At 40.2% G+C, this 17,076-nt stretch overlaps 1 protein-coding gene across 1 annotated transcript; it reads left to right on the top strand.

Moving 5' to 3' along the window:
• Positions 1–1,208: 1,208 nt before the first annotated feature.
• Positions 1,209–12,864, top strand: LOC116776806 (myrosinase 1-like). Its single transcript, XM_061529048.1, has 11 exons — positions 1,209–1,360; positions 8,580–8,680; positions 8,745–8,892; positions 9,104–9,270; positions 10,271–10,531; positions 10,657–10,745; positions 10,825–10,972; positions 11,126–11,286; positions 11,883–12,035; positions 12,109–12,200; positions 12,282–12,864. Exons 1-11 carry the CDS (start codon positions 1,332–1,334, stop codon positions 12,421–12,423), a joined length of 1,491 nt encoding a protein of 496 aa, XP_061385032.1. The 5' UTR covers positions 1,209–1,331; the 3' UTR covers positions 12,424–12,864.
• Positions 12,865–17,076: the final 4,212 nt, after the last annotated feature.

Below are 17,076 nucleotides of genomic sequence, written 5' to 3'. Positions count from 1 at the left end.
ATATATATACGTATATTTATATATTTTTGTAAACTATTTTTATTGCTTACAATACTGCAAAAGTATTTCTTTGGTTCTAAAAATGATCGTTATAAAACTTAACTAGCAAATAATCACTAAAATAGCACAAAAATAGATATACCGATTAAAAGAGAAAAAGATCATTATTCTTGAGAATATCGATTACAAGGAAAATATTGATAAAAATATAATATTTGTACAACTAACTATATTAGGAATTAATCACGAGTGTCTTTATTTCGAGGTATTATTATTATGACAGGCGGTGTTGTGACAGGAGACGCGGACATAGTGGCGTCGGGAAGTGACGACCCCATCGCCCACCGGGTAACCGGTGCAATCAGTCATGGGGGGGGGGGTTCGCTGCTGAATGCGGTGAACGGAAACTCGGGCTTCTTCGGAGGTCCGGGTCGTTTGATGGCCGGTCTCCGCTCTGTCTGCCGTTGGACGCTTACGCTCGGCGGTGGGTAGTTGGAGACTGACCGCGTGGGCTTAGGTGGGAGGGGTAAGGGCTTAACCCTCTCGCGATTAAGCAAGCCCGCCAGGAGGGGGGACGCTCCTTTTCATTTGGAGTGAGCCCTGGGGGGAGGTGGTCGTTCGCGGCCTGACGCCGGATCGTCGCGGATGCATGCCTTGAGCGATTCCCGCGTCGATCCACCAGGCGGTGAGGAGAGTGACCGCTGGTGTTTTAGTGGGTAGCATGGGCCCTTCTGGCCCGTGAATTCCACATAAGATCCTCCGTCTCCCCTGGACGAGGTATAAAACCTTTCATCGCGTTAACAAAAAAAAAAAGGAGACGCTGACATTTGCTTGTGACAAACATTGAAAATTAATTGAATGATGTAATTTTAAGGAAAATAATAGAAAATTATTCGTATAAAAATATTTGAAAACATTAAACATAATAATTATTGAGTGTGATTAGGATTTAAATGTTGTTATTTGAATATTTCTCTAATTTCTAAATATAACAAGTAACGAGACCAAAACTATTATTTTTATATTTAAATAATTAATATTTTATCGTAAACTAAAATGTAGAAATGTTTAAGGACCCTTTTATTTTAAACAGCAATGGTTCTTACAAAGTCTCAGTCCGCACTAACTTCCATTGACGAAGTCTTCATTTTCGTTGTAACAAAAAATATTATAAATTCAGAGGCGATCCTCTCCTGTCACTGAAAACATGTTCTGCTAACAATGACAGGCGCGCATGGCAGCTTGTTAGTATCAATCAGCAGTCGGCCTTATTTTATCTTCTTCGTTAGTAATAAATACGTTCCCTCAACACGAACTTTTCATTGTCCAAAATGAAGTTGTTAACGACGCTTGTTCTGAGGTGAGTGATTTAATCCGATTGTTTTAAATACGATGTGTATTTTAAGGTAATAAAAAAAAATACATGCAAAATATGCCTTTTTATCATTTTTTTAAAATATTTAATTCATTTGATTAACGTTAGTTTTCTTATAATCAATATTTATTGAATTATAATCATCTTTAAGACAGTTTGTTAACATTTGCTTATACTGTGTATACTAAAGGCGTTGTATTAAGATATAACTATGGGGACTCGATTTGATTTGATCAATGCAAAGTCATTGATTTTTTATATAAACATATATCACTATATAAAATACGATCTGTTCTAAGTATTGTGTTTTTAAATATCAATTAAAAATTAAGGTAATTTCTCTAAGTGATGTAGAAAATGTCTCGGCCACGAACCCATCAAGAATCTTAACACTGTAATTGTTATATACACTACAATTAACAATATACGCTTCATACAAGTTACAAAAATCATTAGCTTTTTTAAAGCGGCTCGTATTTTTATTACTTTGCTTTTTATATTCGAGTACTTGCAAGTGTATAATGCACCTTGGTCCTTCACCTGTCCCTATCCGCGTGAACTATATGTACGAGTCTTCACAATAGTCGTACTGATGTCAACCCCGGTTGAAATAGAAGTATATTATCTGTAGTTATAATAACATTTGTACAAACTAAAAATCTTTGTTGGTTGTTTTCCCTATCTCACTGATTACTCTTTATCAGGAAGTCGCTGTTATATTAATTCAGCTCATATCTTTTTTATTTTGTTGGCAAATTGTTTTAAAATCCTCAAATTTAATCGGATTTGTCATGTTGTTGAATAAGGTATATTTAGAGCATTGAAATGCAAATCTGAGTGAGGACTAATAAAATACAAAGTCTTTCACTGTTACGTTTTAATTTTACTTGCATTTAAATTTATGTATAACCCGGTTGAACTTTAAGTTAGGATCAGTTTTTGTTTACTAAGATTATATATATAAGTGGGTAGGTCAAAAAGTTCGCAGATTAGAGGTATGGTGGGGGAAAAAGGACACTTTACGGGTCGTTATTCAGTAAACAAGTTAATCCGGATGAAAATTTGAAAAGCCAGGAAAACCTCCTCAGATTATTTTGGAAGAGATGTTATCTATTCATGGGGACTCCCAGAAACAGATGACATCAGGGTCCCAATCTGACCTTCCCTCGATGAAGTCCGTAGTCCTTTCCTTATCTGGTCCACGTGCCTGGTCACTTCCACTCCTAAATATGGCATATATATTACGTACACAATGTATCCAATTTTCTTTTTAACAATGCCATCGATCCAATACATTTTCTTGTATTTACTTTTTGAATAATTAATCTACACATTTTCATTTTTCTTAAGGTCTATTCTCTTTTTACCGCTGTAATACTTAGCCTGTAACGACAGACTTCGTTCGACGGTTCGAGTAGGTTTGTGGACGACGGTGAGGGCGTGTCAGGGTTCAAAAAATCTAACCGTGAGCGCAGTGATCGCCCGACGCTATCTCTGATGGTGACATATCAGTGGTACTATTTTTAGAGTTTCTATAGTCAAATAAATTTTTTTAATTTTTTTAAATTTTTTCCTTAATCGTGTTTTTATTAAAACCTTCTAGAATTATGGCTTTAAGCCCCTTTTTTACAATTTCTACATAACTCACGGCTTGTCCGTTACTAGCAGGGTGATATACCTGGGATAGAACGTGCGCAATACTTTTCATTCTACAGAAGTCTTTAAAACTCTAAAGATGTGAAACTAGTACCGTTGTCACTCGCCAACGTGTGCGGAACCTCGAAACGAGACATGAAATCGTATGATTTGCTAATAACAGTATTCGAATTATACATCGACGATGTGTCATAACATTCCTCCCATTTACTTTACGCGTCTACAATAATTAAAACATGTAATTGTGAAACGGGCCCAAGAAATTTATATGTATTCTATAAAAAGCACACAGCGCCAGTGGCCAAGGGCCGAGTGGCACGAGCGGTGACGCCGGCCGCGGCGTCTATGCCCGGGAACCACAGCCGTTTGCGAGCCTCAGCCTTCATTTTCACAACGCTGAAATATGAACTATGCAGTTCCTTACACACGTAATTATTGTAAATATCGAGGAATTATAACCTTATGACCGCGTATTAACAAAGCATTCGTAAGATGGTTGTGTACGACAATTGAAAAATGGTGTCATTTATTTTCTTGGGCCAGCCGTTTAACACATAACCCTTTATAACGGATAGATTAGTGTCGCTAGCCGTCTTCCTGTGTAGATCGTTCAGAATCACCGGATCCTCCGAATGTTCCGTCTCGTTTCCCATGTGTGCGCCCGCGACTGATAGTCCGCACTGTTATATTTACTACTTATATATTATTTCATAATTGTGCACACTCAAAAACATAGCGTATCTCTGTAAACGTTTGGCGGAAACTTCTGCTATGCCTTTGTGAGACCCGGTAATATTTAACAGGGGTTTGTGATCCGTTCGAAACACGAAGAGCTCGGACCGGCCGTAGAGGTATTGATGAAATCGCTTAACACCGAAAATTATTGCAGTGGCTTCTTTTTTAATCTGAGCATATTTTTTTGCGCTCGTGACAGCGTCCGCGAAGCGCATGAAACAGGCCTTTCTAAGCCATCGACAGCTTTTGAGATAGTACGGCTCCTTACCCTGTCTGTGACGCGTTGACAGTCAAAATTAACTTGGCGTTCGAGTTGAAATGTGCCAACGTGTTATCGGATGCTAAAATATTTTTAACTCGTATGAATGATGAATTATGGATATAAGTCATGGACTGGACCATTTGTAACTTTTATTTAATAAATTATATAGCGAGCTTAAAACGCAAGACGCGTCCGGCACAAAATTCCGATGATAATTAGTGAGACTTAAAAACGACTGTAACGACATTTATGGCCTAGGAACTTGTAAAATAGATTTTACTTTATCGGGCGATTTCCTAACATCGCGTTTATCTATTTCGTGACCAAGATACGAAATCTCGTCCTTGAAAAACTCGCATTTACTCGTCAGTATTGTTAACCAAGCATTATCCAATCGTTGTAGAACTGTGATGAGCCTCTGTTTATGCTGGTTTAAGTGTGATCCGGTCACTAAAATATCATCTAACAGAAAAATAATCCCGTCGATTCCCCAGAGCAAACATTCCATACCGCGCTGAAAAGTGCCTGGTGCGCTTGAAAACCCAAACACTAACCGAGTGTATTTGAAGAGACCGCGTTTAGTGTCGAGACAGGTTATCTTCTGAGAGTATTCGTTAAGGAAAAAGTGATTATACGTAATAGATAAATCAAGTTTATTAAACTGATTGCCTACATGTAATCTTGATAACATTCCATTTATCATCGGCAACGGGTATTGATTGTTTATCAGCTGTTTATTAATTGAAACAGAATAGTCAGCGCATAATCGTATGTTACCATTATTTTTCAACACGGTAACAACAGGCAACGCATATTTGAAGTGTTCAAAAGGTACTAAAATGCCTAGTGATAATAGTCGGTCAAGTTCCCTCTCTATTTTATCTTTTGAAACGTACGATGCCGGTCTCGCCGTGAAAAATACCGGCTTCGAATCGGGTTTTAAGTGTAAATCGATTTTATATTTATTAAATGAACCGAGATTATCTGTAAAAACGTTAGGAAATATGATCGACGTGGAGTGATGCCGCCGCGCATGGATGTCATCTGCTTTGCAGATGACACGATGGTCGTGGCGGCAGCGAAAGATTGGGACGAAGCGGTCCACCTTGCGTCGTTCGACGCATCCGCCTCCTGGGTCTGGAAGTGGCACTCAATAAGACGAGGGCATCTCCTTCCATGCCCCTCGACGCAGAGCCCACCTGGAGCTTAAAGTCATAGTAGGGGGCGTACAAATTCCAGTCGAGGTACATGCGAAGTACTCGGCCTTACTCTCGACTCCCGGTGGAGCTTCAACGAGCATTTTAAGCTTCTCGCTCCACGGCTGTGCGCTGCCGCAGCCGGCCTCGGCCGGCTCCTCCCCAACGTGGGAGGGTCTGGTGCAAAGTGCCGTCGGCTGTTTCACGGGGTGATACGGTCGATGGTACTATACGGAGCACCGGTGTAGGCTGAGTGCAGGCCGCAAAGGATAATCGCTACCAGAGCCGTGCGGGAATATCGTACGGTTAGCCACGGGGCGGCCTGCGTACTAGCGGCCACGCCTCCTTTTGACGTCGATGCACTTGTGCTTCGGAGGTGTATCGGCACAGAGTCGAGGCGAGACAGCGGGGTGAAGAGCCTGCTCTAGAAGACATAGAGTAGGCCCGAACCGAGGCGTGGATTGAGGCCCTACACCGTTGGAAGGAGGCACTTGCCAACCCTACCGCAGGTCACCGGACGATTTCCGCGTTTCGTCCGATGTTAGAGGAGTGGGTGGGGCGCCATCGGGGCAGCCTTACCTTTCGCTTGGTGCAGATTCTAACCGGACATGGTTGTTTCGGCCACTACCTGCACCGGGTCGCCCGAAGGGAAGAAACGCCACAGTGTTACCACTGCGGCGATCCCGACAACACTGCCGATCACACTATGGTAGTGTGTCCGGCGTGGCAAAATGAGAGCCGTGCACTCACTGCGGCGCTCGGCGGGAGGATCCTCTCGCTTCCAAGTTTGGTCGAGGCCATGATTGGTAGCGATGAGGCTTGGGAGGCTGCCGCTCTAGGCGCTTGCATCCGGCGTAGACGTACGGGTCGAAGGAGACGGGTGAACCCTTTCTTCGACGACCTGGAGGTTAGACCAGCCTGCGTGAAATGGCACTGAAGCAGGCATTGCACCTGGTCACTACGTTTGGGGATTATCTCGGCTTTCCTAGTTAATCCCCCATCGGCGCGGTAGTCCAGCACAGTAGCCGGGCGGCCTGGGGGTGAATTGGTGAATTACTACAGCAGGTCCCAAATCACCCTAAATACGGGCAGGAAGGGAAGCCGCGGAGTTGTAGTGGATAATCCCAGTGCCAATACCATCAGGCGTTGGGCGACCCCCACACAAAGCTCACTGTCGAGCCAGGGCAGTGAGCAGTCTGTAAGAGGATTTCCCCCCGAAAAAAAAAAAAACAAAAAAGGAAACATTATCGACAGTTGTTTATCGATATTAGAGCTAGGTACGCATTTATTTTGCTCCTGCAAGGTGCGTACGCGCGCTGGCGCCGGCTCCAGCTCCAGTTCCAGTTCAAACTCACGAATGAAGTCACGGCCTACTAGCGGAGGTCTGTCAGCACCCACTACATACATATTAAGAGTATGTATACGTCCGAGATAGGAAACACAACTCAAATCGTTTTTGTAGTTTCTCCCGTATAACTGAATAACGCTTTGTTAGTGACTTTAGAAATTACACTCACTGCTGAGCCGCTGTCGATTTGGAACTCTAAAGCTAGACCCCTGATTATTAGCCGCTCCGTCATAGGTTTGCCTTTTACATACCGAATATTATAAAAACGCTCATCATCGTCGTCTCTGTCCTTTACAGTACCTTCCTCGGCGTATTTCACTTTACGTTCGTTTTGAAATAGTTTACGCAGATACCCTTTTTCACCGAACATTTTGCACTTATAGTTTTTAAAACGACACTGATTGCATTCATGATTAGTGAAGTAAACTCTACATTTTCCTTTATTGGAGATGTTGAAGACGGCGTCCAGGCCCAACACGCCGGTGCCTCCTACACCCAGCGCTGACTCCGACGAGGCCAGGCGTGCACATAGCACGCTCTCTGCCAAGTCGATGGCCTTCGCGAGGGTCAGATTCCTGCACGAACAGTTTGTTTGTTTACGATCTTCCCGTAATCCAACTCTTCTACCTTCTTAGGTAACGCCAGGTCACTCGCAAGTTTAAGCGTCGACTTGCATAATGACCTTAATAATATCGCCCTCCGCTTGACGGTAGCTTTGTCCGTCTCCGAGGTTATATCGTTCGCGATGAACCACTGTTCCAACCGAGATTTGTAGGTATTCCACATCTGTTCCTGGTCGTCAAAAGTGGTAAGGACACCATATATGGCCCCCGCGGACATTTTTCCGGCAAATTATGACTTCGCTCGTCGCCCATGTTAAATATTGTGCGGAGTGACAGGCAGGTCGTTCAAATACGCAAGTCAGTTACACACTGATTGCTTTATTAAAAGAAAGACGGCACGCGGGACGCAGCCCGCAAACATAGACAAATGCTTACGGTACAGAAAAATAATTTTGAATTTTATTTATTACTTTTTACCCCCCATTCCGAGATCTTTTTCCAGTAAGCTGCGTAAATATCCGCGTCTCTCATATCTCTTTTTACAATACATTTAAGAATTGTGGAAATTAATTAAAATTACTATTACACAAAAACCCGTTTACATTCTGAAAAATTAAGCGAACTCTTATATTACTTTCAAGTGATAACCTGATGAACTACACGTATCTCGTCCATATACTTAGTAATATGGCAATGATCTTTAAGGTATTCTGTGATGCCGATAGAAAATCGTCAATAGCACAAACGGTTTGACATCTTTGTCTATATTCTATAGTGTCCAAAATACGGTTAACTCTACCATATAATCTTAACCTTCAAGCTTTTATTACCATAGCAAGCAATTAGTTTCGAGCCTTTTGTTTTATATTCAAGAGATATTTAAAAATAACGTTTGTCTTTGTGTTATTCGTGAGTTGACTTCGTATAGCCACACAATTACTTGCGTAAATAACTTTAATGTTGTTTAACATCAAAAATATATTACCAAGTTTAATTCTTGACGGTGCAAAGAAAGTTGCAAACAATTTTTCTGATCTATTACAATTTTTTTTATAAATAATGCCTGTAGGCAGTGTCAAGTCGCTTATATTTCAGCCACAATGAGTGAACTTGCTATACACATAACTTTAATTGTGGTTGACAAAGGAATCTATTTGAAATACAGCAAAATTTTTTCTGTTTAATATTTCTAATTCCCTTACAGTTTTGAAATTTCTATTTCTTTATAACTCAATACTTTTTATTAGAAAGTAATAATATGTTATGTTTGAACAGCTGTCACTCTGAATATATTTTAAACATTCAACTTTTGTCATTCATAGTCCACAGTTTTTTTGATAACATGACCATTAAAATTCGTAAGAATCAGTAATGACAAACAGTTTAGTTTGTAGAGAATATCAAAAGTAAGATAAGGAGGAATAAACTATATATACATTTACAGTGCACTGTTAGGAGTTGGGTTTTGTAGAAGATTTCCACCCGGGTTCAAATTTGGTGCAGCCACAGCTGCTTACCAGGTCGAGGGCGCCTGGAACGTCAGCGGTACGTTTATGTTCGGGTTTTTAATATTGAATTTAAATAACTCTAATAAGCATTTCATTGACAGACAAATCCGCAAGTATCTGGGACACGTTCGTGCACACTAGACCAGAGATTATAGCAGATAGATCCAACGGGGACGTCGCCTGTGACAGCTACAACCAATGGATGAAAGACGTGGAAATAGCTTCGGAGTTGGGATTAGATTTCTACAGGTAATAAATTGATTCTGGTGTTGGTGTGAAATAAGAATTGATATTTTTTATTTAATTCACTGATACAAAATACTGCACGATTCCTTTTCTGACCAAGCGACCGATGTAATCTTAACTTTTGTGTGTATAATATTAATAATAGTGAAATATTTATTAAAAACTATGTTTAACTTTCAATGCTGATATTAAATTGATATATGTTTTATATCAGATTTTCTCTCTCCTGGCCAAGAATTTTGCCCAATGGTTTTGCAAATAAGATAAGTGAAGAAGGAGTAAAATTTTACTCAAATCTCATCGATGCTTTATTGGAGAGAGGAATTGAGCCTGTCGTAACAATATATCACTGGGATCTGCCACAAAATTTACAAGATCTTGGTGAGTTTCGAAGATGTGCAACTGTTGTTAAAATTATCTAATACAAATGCATTGCTTTTTTACTATTTAAAGTAGAAACACAAATAAGTTTAATATTACTAAACACAACCTAATTTTTTTTCAAAAAAAAAGAATTTAAATTAAAGAATTCATTACCTAGTAAACTAGTTTTAATTGTATTAGATTAAGAATTCATCTCTCATAATCCGTCTATAGCGCCTTATACAGATTCCGTCAAATGAAAAATAAATTGTTCAACATGTACAGAACTAAACGAGCAGGTTTATAATTAAAGTATAATTTTTAGACAAAAATTAAAATATACAATAACACTCACATTACATTTAAATGAAAGTAATATTTTTCGGATATACTATATAAAAAACATCCCAATTTCAATAGAGAAGATGGCTGGAATCTATCAAACACCTGAGACCCCCTTCTTAAAAATCCCATGTCCGTGACCATACCGCAAGACCCCGGGACACCGTAAGCGCATTCTGCCAGCATCCAGAGCGGTACTCCAGAAAATAAGAAATCGATGGCGGTAGATGATAAATAACAAGGACCGACTGACAAACATTCACATCTTGTCGCCCGTGATCACGGTTGCTGAAAAGTAACCGAAACGTCGGGAGTACGTAGTTTTGTACAAAAATAAAGCACGCGTAGTATATCCGAAAAATATTAGTTTCATTTAAATGAATAAAACTAGCGAAAGTCTAAGAACTCAGCTTACATATTTTCTTCACGTGAACAACTCTACCCACATTAAAAAGGACATTTTAACTGTTCCTGTGATCAAGATTTATTTAGACAATTTATTTAGACAGAAATGCTGAACGTTCAACATTCTGATCTTAGAAATCCGTTAATTTAAAGGACTCTTGTAAGTTGAACGTCAATCAGATTAAATCCCGAGTTTTCTCCATGTTTCAGTGCATTATGTTCAAGCTTGGACTATTATGAAATATTTGTTAGCCCAAGTTATAATTCACAGGCGGCTGGACCAATCCTTTGATATCGGATTGGTTTGCGGACTACGCTCGTGTAGTGTTCAGTCTATACGCTGACCGGGTCAAGACTTGGATCACTCTTAATGAACCCATGACGTTTTGCGAAGTTTCTTACAATTTTGGAATTCACGCTCCTGGAATAGTTAGCAGAGGAATTGGCAATTATATATGCAACAAGAACACAATGTTGGCACACGCTAAAGCCTGGCGGATATACGACAAGGAGTTTAGACCAAAATACACAGGTATTTTTTTTTATTTACTCCATAATTTTTTAAATAAATAAACATAACCCTTAATATTACTTTAATTAACTTTATGCACATCACTTTCTATATTACATTTCTTTGACATCGTTTTACATTTAAAGGCAAGGTGTCCCTCACCAATCAAATCATGTGGTTTGAAGGAGCTGAAGAAAATGACGGAGAAGCGGCTGAACTGGCTCTACAGTTAATGGTCAATAAAAATACTTAAACCGTCCAAAATTAACTTGTCACTAAATACTTTTGATTCATTTACTTTAGTACAATTTCAGGGAGGAATGTACTCACACCCAATTTTCTCTAAAAAAGGCGGTTGGCCTAAGAAAGTAGAAAATCTAATAGCAGTAAAGAGTAAAAAAGAGGGTTACCCACAATCCAGATTGCCAGAATTTACAAAGGAAGAAAAAGAATTAATAAAAGGTGAGAATAAAACGTAAATAGTGTATTCATTACATTATGGCAACAAAACTAAAAGTTTATATTTAAAGGTCAGTACTACGGTTATCTAGAAAACCATATATGTATATAGGAATAAGTTTCGCTTTTAAAGTTTTTTGATAAAAAATTTCAAAGGAACATATGACTTCTTCGGCTTGAACTACTATACGTCACGAATTGCTCGCCGTGCCCGAGGAGAAGTTGTTGGTCCTTGGCCTCTCAAAGGTGGACCAGACATTGATGTAATAACATCAGTGCGTCCAGAATGGCCGCAGGGAGGCACCAGCTGGTTCTATGTGAGTTTATTAAGTCACAAACTATATCTATATATAAATTGTTTTAGGCCTCATAAAGAATGATTACTCTTTTTGGAAACTATGCATCGTACAGCTTAACGAGAGTATAAGGATGCAGAATTTGCAAATGAATTTTCTGAGGATTTTCTTGAGAAGTATAACATAATTCTCTACAAAGACGATTATATAGGTTTCCTTACATCCGCAACTTCCATTATGTTGTAGATGTCCATAGGTAACAATATCTTCATTTATCATCATGTGGTCCAACATCTCGTTGGCGATCCGTTTGGTATGAAAGTAATCAAAAATATGAACTGTGACAATTAAAATGATAGAAATAAAAATTTGAAATAAACGTGTTTCGTCGAGTAGTTGTGGTCATTTACTAGAAGACACTCAGACATAATGAAAGCTTTTAACTGGTTCTTGTCCATCAAACTATCTCACTGTCCGGGATGATGGCTAAGAGATTTTAATGGAAATTTTTGGAATATACGACGATGTATCGGACTGTTGTCTCATTGCAAAATAGTTACCGAGACAGAAGAGCGAAATAATCTGTAAATAATTACGAAAAATAACCCCCATTCCAGGTACACCCGCAAGGTTTACGGAAACTAATTTCTTGGGTGAAAGAACAGTATGGGGACATAGAAATCTTCATAGCAGAGAACGGCTTTGCCACCCATGGCCAGGATTTAGACGATCAAGTCCGCGTGGATTACTATAAGAGCCATTTAGAACAGGTGACGATTACATTAAGACGAATTGGCTAATCATAAAATGTTTTTTATTAATTTAAGTCATGTTTTATACTAGGTTCACCTCGCAATTGAAGAAGATAAGGCCAATGTCGTAGCATACACAGCTTGGACGATGATAGACAACTTTGAATGGAGCGATGGCTATCGGTAGATGACGATGCAATTGTTTGATTTATTCTGATTTGTAAGGAATAAAGTAATTATTTTTATTTCACATTATTTTTTCAGTTCCAAATTCGGTTTATACGAGGTGGACTTTAACGACCCAGCCCGCGCCCGGCGCCCGAGAGCCTCCGCACACTTCTACAAAGAGATTGTGAAAGCGAAATCATTAGATGTAGATAGTCATGTATTAAATGATGAATTATAGTAAAAATATACTACGTTATGTGATTTGACAATATTGACTGACGAAGATATAAAAAAGAGGATTATATATATTTATAATTTGTATATCCCAGTTGAAAAACTTCTTGTTTGGAAACTTGGTGATAAAATATATAAAAGACTCTCTTTAGTTGAATATGAAATGTCACGAATACGTTAGTCAAGCATCGAGAGGCTCGTAAAGGTTATTTAATGTTCATAGAAAAAAAGAACATTTTTCGAAACAGAGATTCATAATAATATTCAGCTCAACGCGTCCGATGCGTAGTTTAATATTGAAATAATGCAATCCAAATCTGTATGTCATATTTAAGAAGAATGATGTAACATTTTTAAGACAATGTCTTTCAATTATGTCTCCAGCTTTTATAAAATTAGTTTTAATAATGAATTAAGATGTAGTGTTTTTAAATTTAGGTTCCGTCATCTTTTACCTGTCGAGCTATATTAAAAAAAATATCTTGGTAAGCGCATAGCTTGAAAATTTTTCTACAAATTGGGCTTATTTATTATTTGGTATGTTTTTAACATTTAAAACAAAAATTACGTCGACAATAGTAAAAAATGTTAGAGCTAGTTTAAATTAAATAACGTAAACCGTCTTGGTAGTCAAAATAACTCACTAAAGGAGCCACCGTCTATGCCGCAAGTTGTCACTCTTTTCGGTAGTATAATACTCTCTTATGTCAACTGTTTGTACTGTGTTGTTATAACAATAAATCTCAGTTTATTAATTTTATCTTTTCTTATTTTCACCCAATTCCATCAGGTTTCGTGGCCTATAACCAGATGCCAGGGTCCAGAATATTCGATAAATAAGTGTGCGTAATAGGATTTCTTCTAAAAATCGTGAAATACGAGAAATAAGAAAGACAGGATGTCGCGTAAAGACGCGGTGCCACCAGTGCCAGCGCCATCGTCTTCAGCAGCAACAAGTTCCGGAATTATGGAATCCAAATGCGAATTTATTTGGTGCATGAAGATTTATGGGATTGTATCGAAGATTCTGCACCGGGTATTCACAAGGTTAATGATAACCGCAAACAACTACGGGCACTCGCAAAGGTATGTTTCATGGTTCAACCCTAGTCATTTTCTCACGTTAGAAATGCTGCCAGGCTTGGAATAACCTAAAAACAACTTATGAAGACAGGGAGCTATGTCGTCGTCTTGGATTGTTACGCACGTTATTTGGATTAAAATTGGAACAATTTAATGATAGAAGCGCATATGTTGAGAATCACGGACTTAGATCAACAATTACGAGAAATAAACGCTCTATTAGAGGATGATTTTCTGTAAGTAATAATGTTAAGCGGTTTACCACCAGACTTATGATCCGCTTATAATGGCCTTAGGAAATTCAAATATTAAATTGTGCAGTGACACAGTTAAGAGCAAATTCGCTACAGGATAATTTGCGCAATATTTTTTTGAAAAATCACAGGGTGCAATGTTTGCCATTGAACCATCTATGAAAAGTGTCAAAAAGAGTCCGATGTGTTCCATTTGTAAGAAGACGACCGCCGGCACGGACCGATCCGTATCAGACACCCAATTTCTGCGATTGGGGACGTAATACAGCTTGCAGAGAACTGCCGCATTGATGGACCCCTCCGCCATGTCCTACGAGCAAAGATCTTGCGGATGAGGGGAGTGGTTCAAGTTCACCTGAAGGAGTTTGTGGATGATCAAGCAATTACACGTTACCACCTTAGGCACGGCAGATTTTGAGGGAGAGACTGAGGATTTGAAAGGCCCATTGCCTTCGCGTCTTTTGGATGGGTGACATTTTTTGCCTCCAAACATATGTATAGCGGCTTCTTACGCACATATCGGACACCTTGGATCCGGTGTGCAAGCCTCGGCCATATGCCCCTCACCAACGCATCGGAAGCACCAATGGCTGCGTTCGGTGGTTGACAGGCATCTGAGGCCGGCGTGACCAACGTCCTGGCACCTGTAGTACCGCATTGGGCGCGGCTCCAGTGGCATCTCACGTGCTGAGCTCCAGCCGACTAAAAGGCGGCCGGCGTCAGTCAGGCACTTCGCTGCCGCAAGCGAGCATCTCACCCAAGCAACCCCGGTGCTAAAACTGCAAAGAAGCGGATCGAGCCCACCTAGTCCTGCTCAGCGGAGCAGGTGCCCAGCCGGCATGAAAGCCGCGAGGACATCTTCTTTGGACACTGAGTCGTCCAGCCCGAAGATTGACAATTCTTTGTACTTCGCGTGCCGGGCGACTTTGGCGTCGGAGACCAGCTCCCGGAGTTTCTACTCAAGGAGTTCAGCTTTCCCTCACCCGCACTCTCCGACCGCTTTCGCTCGAACATTCGGACCCCGGTCACTGTCTTCTTACAAACGAGACCAATCGGCAGCCCTAGCTCTGCCAGGTTGAGTTCCGCCCGTGCCGTCTTAAAGACGCCCTCGTACGTCTTGGTGGATTTGCCCGGCAATGTGACAACAAATGCTGGCGTCTTGGATTGTTGTAGTCTCCGCTTCCACTTTATCCCCCTCCTCTTTCACTTTCGTTACCCTGTTTCAGGCTGCGGAGCTTTAGGCTTCGGTGCATCCTTCCGTTAATCTTTCTCGCTCTAGGAGGCTTAACCGGATTACCACCAGCGCTCGGGCCGTCTTCTTTTTAAAGACTTCCGTCCATTGCTTTTCAAGAGCAGTTGTGCTGCTTCTTGCAAGGAGGAAACGATGCCCATCTGGTTCATGACGAACCGTAGGTGGGCTTGCCGCTATCTCAACGCCTCCAGTGCTCGAGGAACCTCGTTCTCCTCGCTGGAAGTTCTTTTAAGGAGATCCTCCCTAGCGTTCCTGAACAACTTCAAAGACGACTTAAGGGCCCGAATGCAGCTGCCTTTTAGATTCCAGGAAAACGGGCGACTACTAAAATGGCATCAAGCGTCTTGTCGATCTCCTTGTCGAGGAACGAGGCCGGCAATGGCTTTAGGGAAGGTGTGTAAACCTCAACCCAACTTGCCATCCTTGTCACTTCCTCCTCTGATTCCAGCAGAAGCGTGAAGCGCTTCACCTCCATCACCTTAGCCAATAAGGGGCTTTATAGGGGGCCGCCCTCTACCACGCTGGCCGAACTGGTGATCGGAATTTTTGGGCTTCAGCCAGAGGAGCTACCTGACGAGAGTCCGAGTGGCCGCTTCCGGATCGGAGTGAAACTGTCGAACTAAGAACAGGTCTCTATGGTTTTTGGATCCGAGTCCGAGGCTATCTGGCCCCGTTTCGAACGAGTACTTCGTGCCACGCTACCTCTACTTTTGTCGCTTCTGGATACGGAGAACTGACGGACTTTCAAACATGTCGTCCTCAACGTATCCATTGCATCCCTCTCCAACTTTACAACCAAACGTTATTGCAATTCGTCTCGGGGTATCCTCGGAAGGAGCCCTGTTTCGTTTGCTGCCCTCATCCAGAATACGAGGGGCTGACCGGCGAACCGGTGAGGGATTCCCCAGCCGTGACTAGGCTGGGACACAAATTGTTTGTCCTTTTAATGTAAAGGCAGACCTAATACCCTTCGGAAGAGCCATCCGCTCGCCATTCATACCAAGGCCGTGAACCACAAACCGAGGATTAAGGCCCGTAAAAACCTGTCCGTCATCAAACATACATCACAAAAATACGCAGGCACAAGAAGAATAAATAAAAAGGGGAAAGATAGGGAAGAAAAGGTAGTGAAAGATAGTAAATGAAATAAACAAAACAAAAGGGTAAACTAGAAAAAGAATAGATAGAAGAAAGACCGGTGATCAGCTTTCTGAGTACCTCACTTTGTGTAAAAAAAACGTATCCGTATGTATTCGTTACTATACAATCAATACTCGTTACTATAGTATCGTTACTCGTCACTCCTGATATCTCATAACAAGCTTGATGCTATGTTATGCTAGACAAACAAATCAAGTCGTATTGCGTACGCGTACAGTATACATCCCTGCACGTTCATGCTTTGTAAGGACCAGTTAAGTTGCGAACGCATCCGCGCGAAATAATATTTTTTTTTTAAACGAAATTGCTGTGAAATAATTTTAGAATTTCATGAGGAACTAAAACTTTGACTTTCATTTATTTCATACTATTAAATAAAAGTTATTAAATTTTTGTGGCCAAATTTTGTGATAACACTTTCTCAAGTCTAGTATATACTTATTTTACTGCATAATCTGTTAAAGAAAACTTTATTTAGAATGTTTAAAATTTTGTAGTAATAATGCGTGCACATCGTTATAAATATTTCTGAAGTAAATGTTTATTAACAATAAAAACTAAACAACATTACAACCATATATCAACATAAAAAATATTTTTTGTTTAGAATGAAATTAAATATAAAATTAAATAAAAAAGGTTTTATCAATTAAAATGACAATAAAACTCTTTTGTTTTTGGGTTGCAATCATCATCATCATCATCATCAGCCTATCGGAAGCCCACTGCTGAGCATAAGCCTCTTCTCGCATGGAGAAGGTTAGAGCATTAATCACCATGCTTGCTCAAGACGGGTTGGCGATTTCAAACTTATAATTTGAAATTATAAATCCAGGTTTCCTCACGATGTTTTCCTTCACCGTTCGTCAGTGGCGTCTAAATACTGTTAAAAAGTACATATGACTAT

Source organism: Danaus plexippus (assembly GCF_018135715.1).
Source record: "Danaus plexippus chromosome 29 unlocalized genomic scaffold, MEX_DaPlex mxdp_36, whole genome shotgun sequence".
Taxonomy (NCBI): domain Eukaryota; kingdom Metazoa; phylum Arthropoda; class Insecta; order Lepidoptera; family Nymphalidae; genus Danaus; species Danaus plexippus.
This window is presented reverse-complemented; position numbering and strand designations above follow the sequence as displayed.